This window comes from Colletotrichum truncatum (genome assembly GCF_014235925.2).
Source record: "Colletotrichum truncatum strain CMES1059 chromosome Unknown Contig_0003, whole genome shotgun sequence".
NCBI lineage: Eukaryota > Fungi > Ascomycota > Sordariomycetes > Glomerellales > Glomerellaceae > Colletotrichum > Colletotrichum truncatum.
The window spans coordinates 1,772,595-1,788,216 of NW_027222400.1; the positions used below are offsets into that span (position 1 = coordinate 1,772,595).

Consider the following 15,622-nt stretch of genomic DNA (forward strand, 5'->3'; position numbering starts at 1 on the left):
TTGCAAAAGGGGATTGTTTTGTCTTTGGCTTGGTATTACAAAGCACGGCTGCAAGGGCAGAAAAAGAAAAGGAAAAAAAGACAATTGCGGTACCGAATCGGGGGCAGCCGAGCTGTGCGTCAGTCGATTTTGTGGGATGAATTTGAGCTGAGATGGCTTGATTTGGACGGAAACCCTGGCTTGTCAACTTTCTGGCTGACAGCAGCGAGGGGACGTGAACCTGGAGGAAGGAAAATAAAATTGGGGACGTGGCGGAGGTAGACGTGTGTTTGAGATGCGGTGTGCGGGACCTCGGATGGTGTGCTCGATGCGCTAAACCGGCCGTGGTAATAGTGGACAAGGCCCCCTACAGCCGGGCTCAAAGGGGATTCGTTACAGATCGTTAGCAGTCTTGGCTTCACTATTTCCCCGCAAATTGCGGCCCTTTCCAGTAACCTGGTCTCGAACAGATAGATGCGTCAAAACTGGGGACCACGAGCAGCTGATTAATCAGGGCCGTTAGATTTGACCAGGGCGCGCTACCTACTATGTACTACCATTCTATAGTGTGTAGAAACACTGCCCGACAACTAAGTACTATCGCCAATTTAACCTCGAAAATTATACTGCATGGAGGACTGCGTGCTAGTGACATGTGATTATGGATCCAGCCATCATTCTTATTTCCTCTGGATTCGTCTGTTGATATATTGCACTAATCTACAAAATATTACGGAAAAGGGTGGCTGTCAATGCAGGCAGGCCTCCATCCCTGCCCCTTATTCTCCCTCAAATATAGCTCTCTGCTCTTAATTATTCAAACTGGGTGTCTTGATCCGCAGACTGGTATCCCAATACATACGCCACTCATATTTCGCTTGCTCCAAGGTATCTCGTGTCAATCTTAGTAGACAAATCTGAAATCCAAACGCTTGTTTCCTTCCTTCTCGCGCGCCGCCGTGTCGTTCTGGTACGCCTGCTGCTCCTCGCTCGACATGGCGTTCCACGCCTGCTCCTTGCGTTTGTTAAGGTGCACGAGGACCTGCCGTTGGACCACAAATACAACGAGACTGAGCGCGCAGATGGACACCAATACCGCGTTGCCGCGCTTGTAGTACGGCGAATCGTAGGAGCGGTAGATCTGCGAACCGGTGAGGGATCCGATCTGGACGATGACGTTATAGGTCGCCGCCGTGATGGCGCGCTTCTTGACATCGAAAGTGTTCTCTGAAATCCATGAAGAAACGATGGGGTGGAAGTAAGGGTAGCCCGAGATGAGCGTAACTAGCGAGAAACGCTCCCAGTCGCGGCCGCCGTCAGGAAGCGTGAGGAGGCCAATGAGCAGGGGCATAATCCACAACTCGCCGAATATGCAGTGGAACGCACGCTCCTTGAAGTGGTCGCTGCTGAAAGCCAGCGCCAACATGGTGATGATTTGCAGAGCGGCGGATGGCACTGTGAGCATGTTGGAATTGAAGGTCGTGAAGCCGATACGGCGGAGCGTGAGGGTGAGGTAAGCTTGCACAGGGGTGGCTGGGATGTAAGCAACAAGGCCGATGAAGTAAAGGCCCCACATCGACCGGTCACTCCAGGCGTTCTTGATGTCCTTGAAAGTCGCAGGTTCCTTGAGAGCAGTGAGGCCCTTGGCAGGATCGTCACGAAGGATACGGTTGGTCATAATGACCTCTTCCCTCTCGGTGTACCAGGGTTTCCTCCACATGATCGTGGTGGTGTTGGTCGGGGACTGGGGAAGCCAGAGGAAGGACTGAAAAGTGATAGTGTCAGTCGTCATCACATCAAGCAGAAGCGGGGGAACGTCAAACATACGATGGCAGCCAAAACGCAGGTCAGGAGACCTTCCAACAAAAAGAGCCAGAACCAACCGGGGTGGCCGCCAATGCCGCGCATCTGGAGGATGCCCGCAGCCAGAAGGGCCGAGATGACTCGCGCAACGTTGAGCGTGGACCAGAACACGGCCAATCGCACCGAGAGCTCCTTGGACGTGTAGAAGTAGGTCGCGAACAAAATGGTACCGGGGATGAAACCACCCTCGCAGGCTCCGATGAGGGCTCTCGTAACGTAGAAACCGGCGCGGGTCGTCATCCAGGCCTGACCCCAAGAAACGGTACCCCACATCATCATCATGGTCGGCAAGACGAACTTGAAACCGAAGCGCTTCGTGAGGAACTGAACGGGGAATTCAGCAGCCAAGAAAGACACCAATTGGATTGTGTTTCCCTATGAGTGGTGAATCAGCATCATGCAAATCCTGAGGGTAAAAGAGAGAGAAAGAGAATGAATAAAAAAAAGAGGAAAAAGGCATAACGAGATGTGGCATAATTTGGCAAACTCACGTTGTTGTAGTCGTCACTGGTGAGCTTCATGTCCTTGAGGAAATCGTCCGCGAGCGCGTTGGAGAGGTTACCGCGATCCAATTGAAGTCCAAAGAACATGACACAAAGCCAGGTGAGGAGCTTCAGGTCAGTCTTGCGGACAACGGCTCTCTCCTCAGCGGGAGTCCATGTCGCAGCTGGATCCCATCGGTGCTTTCCCTCGTAGGACTCATGCGGCGGGATGAGATAGGACAGGTTCTCGCGACCGACAACGGGGCTGTCGGAGTCCTGGTAGACCGAGACGGCGTCCTTGCCGCTGTCGCTGACCGTCTTGGGGTGCGTAGCCTCGACGTCAGCCATCGTTATCGCTGAGGCCGTGTAGGTTGTGTAGGTCGAGTCGGCCGGGTTTGGTTCTCTCGCGCGGAGGAACAGCAAGAAAAGTCTTGGGCTGACCGTTCACTTCCCACAGGTTCGGGCTGCTATTGAAAAGGAGAGCAAGCAACGACGATGCAGAAAGGGGATCCCAGAAGGCCAGGAGTTACGACGTCCTGAACGCTCAACTTAATAGTCGTTCTCAAAGCTCTGTTTGAGGCTAGCAGATCATGGCTCGCGACATCTAAGCTCGGTCTTGCGTCTTCGAAGATATCCACAAACTAGTGGAGGTGAACCATGTGGTCGGACCAGGGGCATGAGAAGATGGTGTTGACAACTTTTTTTTTGGCTTTTGCATCTGGCCGCCGTAATCTTTTTTGACAGGTCCCGGGTCCGGGTGGCTTAGCCGGGCTCCAATATTCCCCAGACTCCAGATTTTTCTCCGCGCCCTATGCCGGATCTTCGATCTACCCCTCTTTGTCTTGGCTACGACAGCGACTGATACTGTTAAAAAACCACTTGCAAACTAAATATTATAATTCAAAAAGTCATGTGGACATTTGAGACAGAAGCTTGGAGGTAAGATCACAGGGAAATCAAACATGTCAAGGGGGGGTAATGCGCCTAGGCCCGCGATGGCAAGGTGCCCCGGTAAAGACAGCGATTACTGCGCCGTGGCCAACTCCGAGATTTTCTCCGATTAGGTTCCTCCGTTGGACGACTCCGAGGAGGAACCCCGCTTGACTGATTGGCCACAGCGGACAGACTTCGCCGAATTAGGAAGCTTTGCGATTGCGCCATCGCCCACTGGTCGGGAGCCTCCGTAACACCAGAGCCATCCTGTTGGAGAAAACGTCTGACGATCTTCTCTTCCTCTCCCCATCGATGACTGGTCCCCCGGTTTCGCTTTGAGATATTATACATCTTGTGATACTAGGTGAACAAGTCACGGCAGTTCCGGCCTTGTGCGACATATATATCCAGCTATTCTCAGCTTCACAACTTATCAGATCTCGCTTGGGTAGATCTACCAATCTTACGGCATCTCATCTACCGACTCTAAGCGGCAATAGCCTCAAACACAGAATCATCCCATCTATTCAGTCCACATCTAATAAGAAACCACAATGCCTTCTGCTGTCTCCAACGGTACGGCTGAAGCCAACATCGTAGGCGGTAACCCCGCGGCCCGTCCTCGCCTGAGCAAGCCGCTGGTCTACTCCGGCTCGCTGGATAGCTACAAGAGCGCAGAAATCACCCCTGTCATCGGCCGGGAGTACGAGGGCCTTCAGGTGGTTGATCTCCTCAAGGCTGATGATCAAGTTATCAAGGACTTGGCTGTCACAAGTAAGAAGCGCTCCCATATTCCCGATTCTGCCATCCTGCCCGTGTCTGACGATTCACTGTAGTCTCCCAGAGGGGTGTCGTCTTCCTGAGAGACCAGGATGTAACCCCAACTCAAATGAAGGACTTCTGCCTACGCCTCACAGAGCTTGCCGGATGTGTAAGTCGCCATCGGGCGCAAGAAGTCCACCCTCCATTTCGTGAGATTAGACATGCTAACTACCAAAACAGCCCGAATCATCAGGCTTGCACATCCACCCCTTGACTGAGGAGGGTAGCGAGCTCGGTGACCAGATTAGCGTCATCAGCAGCGAGAAGCAGAAGAAGGGAGGCGGCCTCACTCACCAATTGAGTGATGTCAGCCGATTCGCCAGTGCCGGCTGGCACACCGATATCTCTTTCGAGCAAGTACCTTCGGACTACGCAATGTTGAAGATCCACACTCTCCCCCCGACCGGTGGTGACACTGTACGTGGGATAACCAACCCTGTTTGAACCCTTGCATGCAGAAGATCTAGCCACTGACCACTGGAGCCATGCAGCTGTGGGCTTCTGGATATGAGATCTACGACAGACTCTCTCCTGCCATGCAGACCTTCCTGGAGGGTCTGACTGCCACCCACGACGCCACCTTCTTCCACGATGAGGCAAGAAGGCTCGGCAACCCCCTCCGAGAGGGCATCCGCGGCTCGCCACTGAACAAGGGCTCCGAGCTCAAGTCTATCCACCCCGTGATCCGTACTAACCGTGAGTTGATCGTCCGCCGTCTTGATAATGAGGGCCTAGAATGCTGACAACGATACGTAGCGGTGACTGGTTGGAAGTCTGTCTACGTGAACAAGGGCTTCACCAAGCGCATCAACGGCGTTACCAAGGACGAGTCTGACGTCCTCCTCAACTACCTCTTCAACCTCGTTACTCAGAACCACGACGCTCAGGTCCGCTTCAAGTGGCGCAAGAACGACCTGGCCATCTGGGACAACAGAAGTATGTGGCACTGTGCCACCTACGACTATGTCGAGGCCAGAGCTGGCGATCGTGTGGCGTCGTTGGGAGAGGCCCCCTACCTTGACTTGAACAGCAAGGGTAGACGGGAGGCTCTGGGGCTGTAAAAAAAAAAAAAACATTTAAAGATCACGGGTTACTACGACTGGCGTTGGTGCAATACATGTAATGAATTGGTAGGCTCTCTGGCGAATTGATGCTACTAGCCATCATCATCAGTTCGGAGCATTGGCCGCTTTGGGATGGCTCTATTGACTAATACTGCTCTTCATGTTCCATACTGATTGTGTATTCATGAGTGATACCTATATTTCATTGCGCTAACACGATGCCGAAACAGAATGATGCCCTTACAAAAGTTGCCATGTTTCCCCCTCCGGAACTCCTCAGCCATGACAGCTGCATGCTAGTCTAGCTCATCATCAGTCACATGGTCAACCGTATCTCCAACATCCTCGTGAAGTAAATCACCGATCCATTTGCTTTCCTCAAGCACGTCTCTTGCCTCTTCAGGTCCTATTTTCATGTCTTCGCAGATTAACAGCACTGCCAACTCGGGTACTAAAACTGACTCCACATAATTAGAGTACCCACGTGAAGATATCAACCGATCCTCTACAGCTCGTTTCCTTAGAACTGATGAAAAGCGACTGATGATTCCCTCGGATAATGCTCGTAGTCCGCGCGGTCCGTAATAGCCAGGCGTCAGACTGCCCTCTGCCTTCAAGAGGGTCCGGTTTTTGCCCTCCTTTACCGTGTTACTTAGAAGTGCGCTATAGTGAGAGGCACCACCGTTGATGATGTCCTCGAGAACATCGTAATGGTCCGATACTCTTGTTGGGAGCTCATCCCAATCTATCTCAGGGAAGCACCTTGTCTTCCAAATCTCTTCGGCCGACTTCCTCTTGTGCAGTCGACAAAACTGGAGCTGCTTGCGTATGTTTAGGCGAGCGCCGTCCGAGAAAGAAGTCAAAAGCTCCTTGTCGACCATTTCATTACATATGGGACAACGCGCTTTTACAGGCTGCTTTGGAGTGGAACCAACATCTTTATCCTCTTCGGAGTCTAAAAACTCTGCAGATGGGTCACTCAACTTTTTAGGGCCTCCATCGGAGCTGGTGACCAGATCGCGGGGGTGCGTTGGCGGATTACTAGAAACCTGTAGCACCTCATAAAGTGAAGCAGGAGGTTCCCGGAATTCTCCTTCGGTTTGACACAGCGAGCTATCAGGGCTGAGAGACGGAAGTGCCTTGAATGTCTTCGGTGTGCTCTTTAAAGGTGAAGATAGCAAAGGCGACGCTGGCTGAATCATCTTGCTCGGCGATGTTTTGTCATCGAATTGATCGAAAGGGTCATCGTCATATGACTTGAACGAAGGCTGTATCTTTTCCGGGGTCTCTGAGCGAGCTGTGTAAAACATCAGCAGTGATACAGGTCAATGTGATGAACAGACAAACCTTTCTTTGCTCGTTTCGCAGCAGTCTTTTCTTTCCTCTTCTTTGCTACAAGTTCTGGTTGCTTAGCCCGGTTGACTTCTCTCTTGGAGAAGCTATTTGCAGACTTTTGTCGTCGTTTGATGCTTCGGAGATCAGCGTCATCATCAAACTGACTTGTCTCGGCTTTCCTTCTCTTAGAGGGAGGGCTCGGAGAACTAAAACCTGGAGAGCCCCTTTTGCTGTCAGGTGCCCCAGCATTCGTTGTTTGTGAGCCTCCAAAACGTTTTTTGCTGCCTTGAGAGGCGCCGTGAGCTTTTGCTTGCTCTCTTCCTTGCTTGGAGGTGCCAAAGTACCGAGAGGGCTGAATATCGGCCCGGGACCTCCGGGCAACATGCTCTTCTTCCGAGTCAGAATTGTTATTGTGCATCTGGGCACTCTGACGGCGCAGGCTGGGATGATCATCCTTTGCGGGCAACGAGGATTTATCCTTAGCTGTTTTACGACTTTCGGGCTCACTGAACTCTGATTCAGTATCTTCTTCGGGCAGTGCAGAGATTTGTTCCGCCGTCATTTCCGAAGCCGGCGTGGGCATGTCACGAGGTTTGTTACCGACTACTGTCTCAAGTGGCCGCGTCCTAGAGTCTCTAGCGATGCCTAACCGCCTGGTAAGCGGCTGCCTCCCATAGCCCGACATCTCCAAGATGCAGGGGCGGCTTGATCGAAGGTGATGAAGCGTCTTTATCGTTCAAGTCGCTGCAACACCTGAAGACTGTTGCCTATAAGGGATACGGAGGCTTCCTCTGAAGCTCACCATGAGTCCTAACCGGCCCAGGTTGCCAGCTACGATCCCAGATGGTAAGCCTGTCAAGGGACACCAAACATGAGTTAATTACCCACAAGCGCGCCAATTAAGAAGTCGTCGATGTTTCAACGAGAGCCTGATGCCATGAAGCGCAAAGGGACATGGATTGATGGCTGGTGGCCCAGGGTCGCGTTGCCGTTTGAGATCAAGTAACCCCCTCCAAGAAAAGACGAAAGTTGTAGTCGCGCCCTTGACGCGTGCCCCCGGAGCACTGGCTAAAGTACCCCACCTGCCACTTACGCCGCACCTCCATGCCTTATGGGGGTCTTAGTACAAATCCCCTGCGGCTCAGCGCCTCTGGGGCTAGGAGCTCCCCCTTTTCGTACAGGGTTCATCTGTTGCTTTCAACGACTTTCTGCTATCTTCCCCATTGGCCCCATCCGCGCCAGCGAACAGTATCTCATCGCCGTTCTGACCAGACCCAAGCTCGGGCAAAGTGATCCGAACTCGGAAGTTGGATTGTAAACTCGCAACCCAGTCAACCTTTCGATCTTCTGCCATGGCGTTGAACCGCAAGTACGCAGCGTTGCCAGATCTGGTCAGAGCACCCGCATCCCCAAATAGCTTGGGCAGTGGGAGCGGTCTGTACTGACACCACCTAGGACTCGGCACCAGATGTTTACGAGACGCCAGAACTGACAGATGATACTTCTACAGTTCCTGTAAGCCAATACTCTCTTCGCAAGTGACCTACTGCTAATGTAAAGTAGACAACGACCGCGCAGTCCCACTCTGACGACGAATTCGGCGATGACCTAGACGACGATGTGAACGGTATCTCGCGATCTCGACTCCGCATAGACCAAGCAAGATCTCGTTTCTTGCCCACAGGCGTCGATGCTACCGGTGTCGACTTTTCTGATCGTGTGGATGGCAAGCGCAAATCATATAAGGCCTCGACCAGACGCCAGCGTCTCCTGCAAGACGGCACGGAGGAAATCGGCGACCTCAGCGACGAGGACGACGAAACCAATCTAGAGAGGAAAATCGCACGTTTACAACGCGAAGTCGAGGAGGCCAAAGAAGAATACGGGAAACGGAAAGAGGCAGCGGCCGAGACCGGGTCAGCAGAGCAGGAGGAAAAGCTCGGGTCGCTCAGCAAGGTTCTTGACGAGATATCCAGAACTATTGAGCCCCAAGTCAGCACCACACACGCCGCCCAACCGGCGTCCCAACTTCCAAATGATCTCAAGGAAGCGCCGCAGGATGCACTAGTGTCAGGGAGCGCTGCAACCTATACCGTTACCTACGCTCCTACATACGAACAAAGTCATGCTCTTGCCAAGGCAGCGGACTTCGATCGGCGTCTTGTTTTATTGGAGAAGGCCATCGGAGTTGGCTCATCTGCTTTGCCGGAGGTTGATATCAACGGATTGCCTCGAGCAATTCTGCCGACCCTTGATGGCCTGCAAAAGCAAATTACGACTCTGTCCCAAGCCTCAACATCCAATTTGGACACAATTAGTCGCCGAGTACGAACTTTGATCCAGGAGGCGCAGGAATTAGAGAAGGCACGCCAAGGAGCCAAAACTGCACAGGAAACGCTAGGCAACGGTGCCACGCCCAGTGAAGAAGCTGAGGCGCCCGAGCAATTGGCCAAGATCAACGCTCTCTACGGGACTTTGCCAACCATTGAGAACCTAGCTCCTCTGCTGCCACCGTTACTGGATCGTCTCAGATCTCTCAGGGCGATCCATTCCGATGCCGCGACAGCGAGCGAGATGCTCGAGCGCATTGAGAGACAACAGACGGAGATGGCAACCGATCTCAAGCAGTGGAAGGATGGTTTGGAGAAGGTTGAGGAGGCGATAAAGGAGGGAAGCACATCTATGGCGGGGAACATGAAGGTCATGGAGGCCTGGGTCAAGGACTTGGAGGGACGCGTTGCGAAGTTGCCATGACAGGCTTGTTGCCGTGCACGAGATACCCCTGCTTTAAACCATGTTTAGTCAAGCTGAGCGTCAATGAAGCTCTCCTGGAGAAGCAATGAGCATGATGACCCAGAAATTGCCTGATTGCAGCTTTAGTGACTTGAAATTGTGAAGTATCCCCTCCACATGTTTGGTTAAGCAATCACACGTTTGCATGCGCACCTTCCAAGGCTGAATTTCCCGATGCGCCTTGCTTCAGCAAGCCTTCCAACCTCGAAGACTAGCAAAGCAGTTATCAATTATTCGAACTAGGTACTCAGTCTGTACGGCACAAAAACAGAAAGCGGTGAGTGGCTGCACCGGGTAGTGGAAAGTCCTGCTCCGATAAGCCAATCAAAGCTGTGCACATCGCATTGGCCTTGATATCCATTGTGGGGCTGCGAAAAAGGGCTTTGGCGAAGGAAAACCCTGAGCGAGACCTCACCAAAAAAGTTCATCGCCAACACAGTCAATCCATCACTACCCGACCGCTCAGCACCACCGAACCTGCGCAACCACACAAAGTACGTGCCGCAACACCGAATTTGACGGAGATCTCGACTGACGTAATTTTTGTCCGCAGTCAAAATGGAGTCTAGCAAGCAGCCCGTCAAGCTCGTCAAGGTCACCCGTGTCCTTGGCCGCACCGGTATGCCCCGCCCCCGAATCGAAGCGCTTCCCCCGAGAACGAAAATTTCAATGCGCCGATAGAGAGGGAAAAAATGGCAGATTTTCTGACAGATATCAGGTTCTCGTGGTGGTGTCACCCAGGTCCGCGTTGAGTTCATGGACGACCAGACCCGTTCCATCATCCGTAACGTCAAGGGACCCGGTAAGAGAAAATCACAAGACGCAAATATCCGCCGAGCGAGGAATTGCGAAACCCAAAAAAACGAAACGTATGCTGACAGTTCAGTTTAGTCCGTGAGGACGACATCCTCTGCCTGCTCGAGTCTGAGCGCGAGGCCCGCAGACTGAGATAAACTGGCATCGATTGGCGGCGGCATGTGTATGGACATTACGAGGAACGGATCTTGGTTCTGAGGATGGGACAGGAACATTGCAAGGGCTTCGTTGCCCAAGCTCGGGCTCACGGCTTTCGTGTTTAGAGGAGTCAAAAACGGATTCTGCATTGCGAATACAGCAAGGTTCTCCCACCAGCCGCGAGGCATTCTGCTCGGTCGACCGTGTGTGCCTACCTGTGATGCGGCGCAACAGCGCATGGAATTCGCGGCTCTATGTTACTCTTCATGGACAGATTCGGCGCACATTTCGGAATCTTGCCCACCGGGTGCGATTCTCGGCCAGGTGACATAATTTGACATGACGCAGGGCACCTCGGCGAGCTGCCGCAACAACTGAAGAACCATTCAATTCTTGCTTTAAAAGAGGACAGCGAACTCAAGCTGGTCATCAGTCACTCGAAATATCGCAATGCCCCGCCTGCTGTCAATGGATCCGTGTCGCGATGGAGTGCGGCTCGGGTCACGTGGCTTGGGGTACAGTTTTTCTGAATCGGCCCCACTCCAGCTACCTATTTCTTTTCCTTTCTCTTTTTTCCAACTTCTAACATTCTCTTTCCTCTGCAGCCCGCAAAACGGGCTCACAACCGATTGGTAAGTTCAATTTTTTTTTTCTTTCTATCACCTCTGGAATGATGTATCCAAATTAGCATGTATTACCTGAACTCCATTGATGTTCAACAATTATCACCAAGATCTCTGACACCAATCTACCTACCTTGACTTTTATGCCTCATCAAGCATACGAGCCCAGGCTAACATGAAGAAGATTTCAGATATCCTTCAACAGCTCATCATCATGAGTTCCGTTCCAAGACCACCGAAAGATCACTTTAATGTGTTGTTTTTCGCCAGCGCTGGTTCCTTCACTTCCAAGGAGCATGAGGCATTTCCGGCCCCGTTGTCGTTGAAGAAGCTCTTTGACATCCTCGAAGAGAGGTACAGCGGCTTTAAGGAGAAGATTTTGGAGTCTTGTTTGGTGACAGTCAATCTTGAATACGTAGATATACCGGGGCCAGATGATGGAGATGGTCCGGAGATCCAGGCAGGGGACGAAGTAGCCATTATCCCACCCGTCAGCTCAGGTTGAAACTGTCTGATGGTAGTTGCATCGATGATAAAGTAGCGCTTGGTGCAGATTTGGATCCAGTTTACCTACGATTCAACTCTCCTGGGCCGTCGAGGGAACAGCGAGCACCGCGCATGTTGGTGTTCGCCCTCATTCTGTCTGACGCGATTGTATGTTGTGATCCTGTCCAAGTAAAGGGTCTTGCTCTGCAATGTGACGCGTCGGCCACAAAACTTGCATCCAGTCGTACCTCCAAACCCTCCACCATCCAGGTTCTCTCTGGCTACGACGTCTTCCCCACCGGATCGCGATTACAAGCAGAAACACGAGTAGGACCACGATGAGGGTGGAGACAATTGAGATAATGGATGTAAGACTGGTGATGGTCGAAACCTGGCATCCTAGTGGTCTAGTCCTCAGTTCCCATCTTTCGGCCCAATGCGGGCAAATATCCTCATTCCATGCTGGAGCCAGCAATGGGATCGTGTAAGGATTCGGGACACAGGCTGAAGTCTGTCGGCAATCTATGATTAGCCATTTTTGCTAGCAGGGCGGGTGACCAAAAGCAGAACCAACCATGGGGCACCAGCTGCATTGATTCTCTGCGAGGCAGACTTTGCAGTCCTGATGTCGCCAGCATCGGAAGAAATGCTCCTCTGACGTGTCCTGGACCGTAAAATTCTGCCTTGCCTGGAGTATTTCCAAAGCGGTAGGCATGTCGTCAATATAGCTGTGGGCATGCATATTCACTGTTACACGTAGCAGCATACAATCAACACATGGAGGTGGTGGACAAAATAATTTCGCAGCCGGAGACGATTGGGGAAGGAGAGGTAGGTTCGTGATGGCGTGGGACAGACGCTGGAGGAGCTGGGGGTTCGTGCGGGGAAAGAATCGGGACCGTGCGTCGACCACCCGAACTCCAAACTCATGTCAGCCCGATCTGAAGCAATCGTTTGATCGCAGTCATTCGTCAAGTCTTCTGGCAAAATTGTTAAAAGATGTGATAACTGTCATATTTTGGGCACAGATGCAAGACTATGCTTTGCTCAATGAGAAGCATGCCGAAGGGCCGATTACCAGCTTATTCCCGTGTTATAACGGCAGTCCTGGTGATGTGAAGGTGGCAAGGCATTCTCTGAATTGCCATAGAATCAAGTCAGCCGTGGCGCCCTGCCAGGGAGACGTCGGCACGGCAGCGGCACGTTCCCAAACGTACATGCAGGTACATTTATTGGCTTGCTGTAGGAGTGTTACTTTCTACGTAGTATCGTTGCCGACCAAGAAGCGCCTGGTGCGGGAAGCAACATAAGCAATTGGTCCCAAGATCACGGATTTGAAGATCTGGCAACAGCAAGTACATTTTGGCGACTTGCAAAATCCTGTTAGCGGCAAGATGCCGGCAGTTTATGGATAAAGTACCCCTGCTCGGAAGACGCAGCCGCAGTTCAACGACGTCTTGATCTTTTCTTGTTTCGCAGAGGTGGGATCTCCATTCCGAAGAACACATCGGTCCTGTCTTTTGCTGTCACGAGGTCTGGCGGGCCTGATAGCCGTCGTTGCAGACAGCTTGCTACTGCACGTATCATATTCTAATGGATTGATCATCACGAGGAGAGGCTGCCAACCGAGAAACAACAGTGCCGTAACCCGAGATTGTGGAAGGCGACCCCAAATCCGTTCATTCTGAATCACCCGGCTCACGTCGATGTCTGGGTTGGCGGTCCAAGGGAATCCACAACCACATGAATCGGCCCGTGGCAAAGCCAGTGTTTGTAACACGGAGCACCATATCGATTGAGCTAAAGAATGGCCCAAAATCGCAATTCCTTTCCTGTTGGTTCAACCTCAAAGAAGACCCTGTAATTCGATACTTTGCTACAGCGTGATCTCCGACACCAGGAAGTCCACTACCGGGTGGTATTTAGCCTGATTTTAGGCTAAATGGAAAAATACACACAAAATGTCATGGGTGACGCAGGGCAAAGTCGCGACATCCTGGAGAAAAACGCCATGTGCGGCGGCGGCGCATTAGTTTCCTCTAACTTCACACCATGAACGACAAACTTCGACTCCATCTAGTTTTACAGTCACCATTGTTATGGAGCCCCCGCGAAAACCCATCCGCACGTTAATTATTGTGGAGGTGACTCCGTTCGACTGATAGACTGACGTCTGAGGACAAGTGGGCGGCTAGGCGTGTCGTACGGTTGTTTATGGCGCTGGCCTGTTGCTAGAGAGTCTCCACCGTTGTCCATATCCATGCGCATCAGAACCACGTGAACAAGTTGTTGACGACATGGTGACTTTGACATCTATCAAGCTGGCGCAACGCTCAGGACTACCTGAGAGCAGCTGGTTTTTCTCTGCTTGGCATAAGACACAGTCTGTATGCGAAGTCGGGCTGGTCCGCGTCTTTCATCGACTGACTGACATGTCTTAGGGTTGGCGAGCATATCCTGTGGCAACACTCCACAAATCCACGCATCCACATGCCTAATCCGCCTTATTTACCATGGAGGTTGTAGAGGTGTGGGCCAGCATCAGTAAGCCTAGAGAAAGCGGATGATAGTCGACCGAGGGAGTAACGAGACCATAATATCAGGTGTTCGTCTCATCGTCGCTCAATCGAGTCTTTCGTGATGGTTGCGGCTCAGCTACCAATCAGCACAGATCGTAGTTCGATCCGAAGGATCACTATGATCTTTCACTGTGCTCTTCCGATATTTACGAGAGGCTCGAAGCGATTCCTTCCTCTGGTAGCCTACTTGCCTTAATCCCTTGTACCGAAAGGTAAAGAAATTTTACGGGGGAACACTTTACCGAGGGAAGTGAACAGGGTCCCACTTGGAAGCAAAGTAGCATCAATGGTACGGACATGCTTTCGCTTCAAGCCTGGTCTACCAACATCGAGCTTGTTACAAATGGGAACAAAAAAATCTGCTGCCGTTGGAAATTAACACGAGGTCACTGCGGAATTCCTGAATACTAGCCGCATTTGTTTATCGCCACGCCTATTGAGAGGATCTGGACACATAAGCAAGGCAGTAATTGCCTGATGTTCCAACGCAGTTCTCTTGTCAACGTCCTCCCTCGGGTCGGCCCAGAAACGGCAACATGGACGGGAAGGAAACGGAACAGAACAGCAACACGACAAAGGCCGCAGGGGAGAGATGCCGGTGGGGTTCTTTCCTACTCGGCCTTCATCGACCGATTTCATAAACGGTCTTGTGACCGGCCCGCTCTGGTCCTCGGTCTTATGTTCCCCGCAGCGGTCAATTAGTTAACCCCAAACTCAACTAATTTTCTGGCTCCTATTGTACCCGTCTTGCATCGTTGCCGCTTACTGGGATACCTCCGGGGCACGGAGCCGGCCACATAACTTGTGAAGCCCTTCGCCCGACAATACAGCTGTCGACGTCAACGGATAAAGTACCGAAAGAGGTGTACTGCCCTCGCCCCAAGTTTGGTCCAGCCAAAAACTATTGCAAGCCACGCCTCTCTTTCGGGAACAACGAGGAAGTCGACGGGCGAGACCGTCGCAACATCCACTTGAATGACACCTCCTTGCCAACTCCACTTCAACTGGTCTTCTCCACGGGACCCCAGGGGGAACGCTCAGCAAGTGGAACACGCACACCTTTTCCATCTAGTCTGGTCCTTGTCTAGTGGACGCAAGTGTCCACCCAACACGCCGGCAAAATACAATAGCAAAACTTTGAAGTATGGTGTCCGTTTTGCATTCACCCGTTCGGACGGCGCCAGGTTCTTGGGGAAATAGCTTAGTACGGGAACGAGTCTTGACTAGCAGTCTTGTCCTGCAGAGCATATCGCTTGGCAAAGAAGCTTTTCCTTGAAACGTCCTCTTATCGAATTTTGCCGGACGAAAGTGGCAATCCCCTGCCGCTCACATCGGCCACACCCCCCGTCGACATGGGCTAACTAGCACCTTGGCTGCAGCCTGCCCGTTCTCGAAGAGAGATTCCTGAGTGCAGAATAGCTTGACTATGACAGCTGATTGGGGCAGGCCGACTTCCGACTAGGATCTCCTGCAAAGGATCCCATCCAAGTGGTTCCCGCCTGACGCCCCAAGATGCCCATTTCGAAGACCTGGACTCTGCCGGTCCGATAATCCGTCTGCAGAGCTCGCACTGTAGTTGTTATTACAGTAGGCCTGCTTCACTTTCACTCATCGCCTATGCTCCACGGATCCATATATTACCTGGAGACCCCGCGTCGTGGATCGTCTTTCCTCCGCTCGTTGTTCCTCTCCAGTCATCCTTTGGTCCA

At 52.1% G+C, this 15,622-nt stretch overlaps 7 protein-coding genes across 7 annotated transcripts; 4 read left to right on the forward strand and 3 right to left on the reverse strand.

Annotated features, from left to right (window-relative positions):
* Window positions 1-883: 883 nt before the first annotated feature.
* On the reverse strand, window positions 884-2,672 carry CTRU02_205364 (MFS transporter; the record flags this gene model as incomplete). The annotated part of the gene is made up of 3 exons (XM_036722661.1): window positions 884-1,744; window positions 1,807-2,217; window positions 2,334-2,672. The coding sequence occupies 3 exons, from the start codon at window positions 2,670-2,672 to the stop codon at window positions 884-886; spliced, it is 1,611 nt and encodes a 536-aa protein (XP_036585558.1).
* Window positions 2,673-3,811: 1,139 nt separating this feature from the next.
* On the forward strand, window positions 3,812-5,140 carry CTRU02_205365 (TfdA family taurine catabolism dioxygenase; the record flags this gene model as incomplete). Its single annotated transcript, XM_070204546.1, has 5 exons — window positions 3,812-4,031; window positions 4,094-4,188; window positions 4,260-4,488; window positions 4,560-4,775; window positions 4,836-5,140. The coding sequence occupies 5 exons, from the start codon at window positions 3,812-3,814 to the stop codon at window positions 5,138-5,140; spliced, it is 1,065 nt and encodes a 354-aa protein (XP_070061650.1).
* Window positions 5,141-5,439: 299 nt separating this feature from the next.
* CTRU02_205366 (uncharacterized protein) lies at window positions 5,440-7,163 on the reverse strand (the record flags this gene model as incomplete). The annotated part of the gene is made up of 2 exons (XM_036722663.1): window positions 5,440-6,440; window positions 6,491-7,163. 2 exons carry the CDS (start codon window positions 7,161-7,163, stop codon window positions 5,440-5,442), a joined length of 1,674 nt encoding a protein of 557 aa, XP_036585560.1.
* Window positions 7,164-7,830: 667 nt separating this feature from the next.
* On the forward strand, window positions 7,831-9,232 carry CTRU02_205367 (dynactin subunit; the record flags this gene model as incomplete). The annotated part of the gene is made up of 3 exons (XM_036722664.1): window positions 7,831-7,869; window positions 7,934-7,993; window positions 8,042-9,232. 3 exons carry the CDS (start codon window positions 7,831-7,833, stop codon window positions 9,230-9,232), a joined length of 1,290 nt encoding a protein of 429 aa, XP_036585561.1.
* A 597-nt stretch (window positions 9,233-9,829) lies between these two features.
* Window positions 9,830-10,224, forward strand: CTRU02_205368 (40S ribosomal protein eS28; the record flags this gene model as incomplete). Its single annotated transcript, XM_036722665.1, has 3 exons — window positions 9,830-9,890; window positions 9,990-10,073; window positions 10,163-10,224. The coding sequence occupies 3 exons, from the start codon at window positions 9,830-9,832 to the stop codon at window positions 10,222-10,224; spliced, it is 207 nt and encodes a 68-aa protein (XP_036585562.1).
* Window positions 10,225-11,062: 838 nt separating this feature from the next.
* CTRU02_205369 (ThiS family protein) lies at window positions 11,063-11,353 on the forward strand (the record flags this gene model as incomplete). Its single annotated transcript, XM_036722667.1, has 1 exon — window positions 11,063-11,353. One exon carries the CDS (start codon window positions 11,063-11,065, stop codon window positions 11,351-11,353), a length of 291 nt encoding a protein of 96 aa, XP_036585563.1.
* Window positions 11,354-11,482: 129 nt separating this feature from the next.
* Window positions 11,483-12,049, reverse strand: CTRU02_205370 (uncharacterized protein; the record flags this gene model as incomplete). The annotated part of the gene is made up of 2 exons (XM_036722666.2): window positions 11,483-11,845; window positions 11,909-12,049. The coding sequence occupies 2 exons, from the start codon at window positions 12,047-12,049 to the stop codon at window positions 11,483-11,485; spliced, it is 504 nt and encodes a 167-aa protein (XP_036585564.2).
* Between the last annotated feature and the right edge of the window lie 3,573 nt (window positions 12,050-15,622).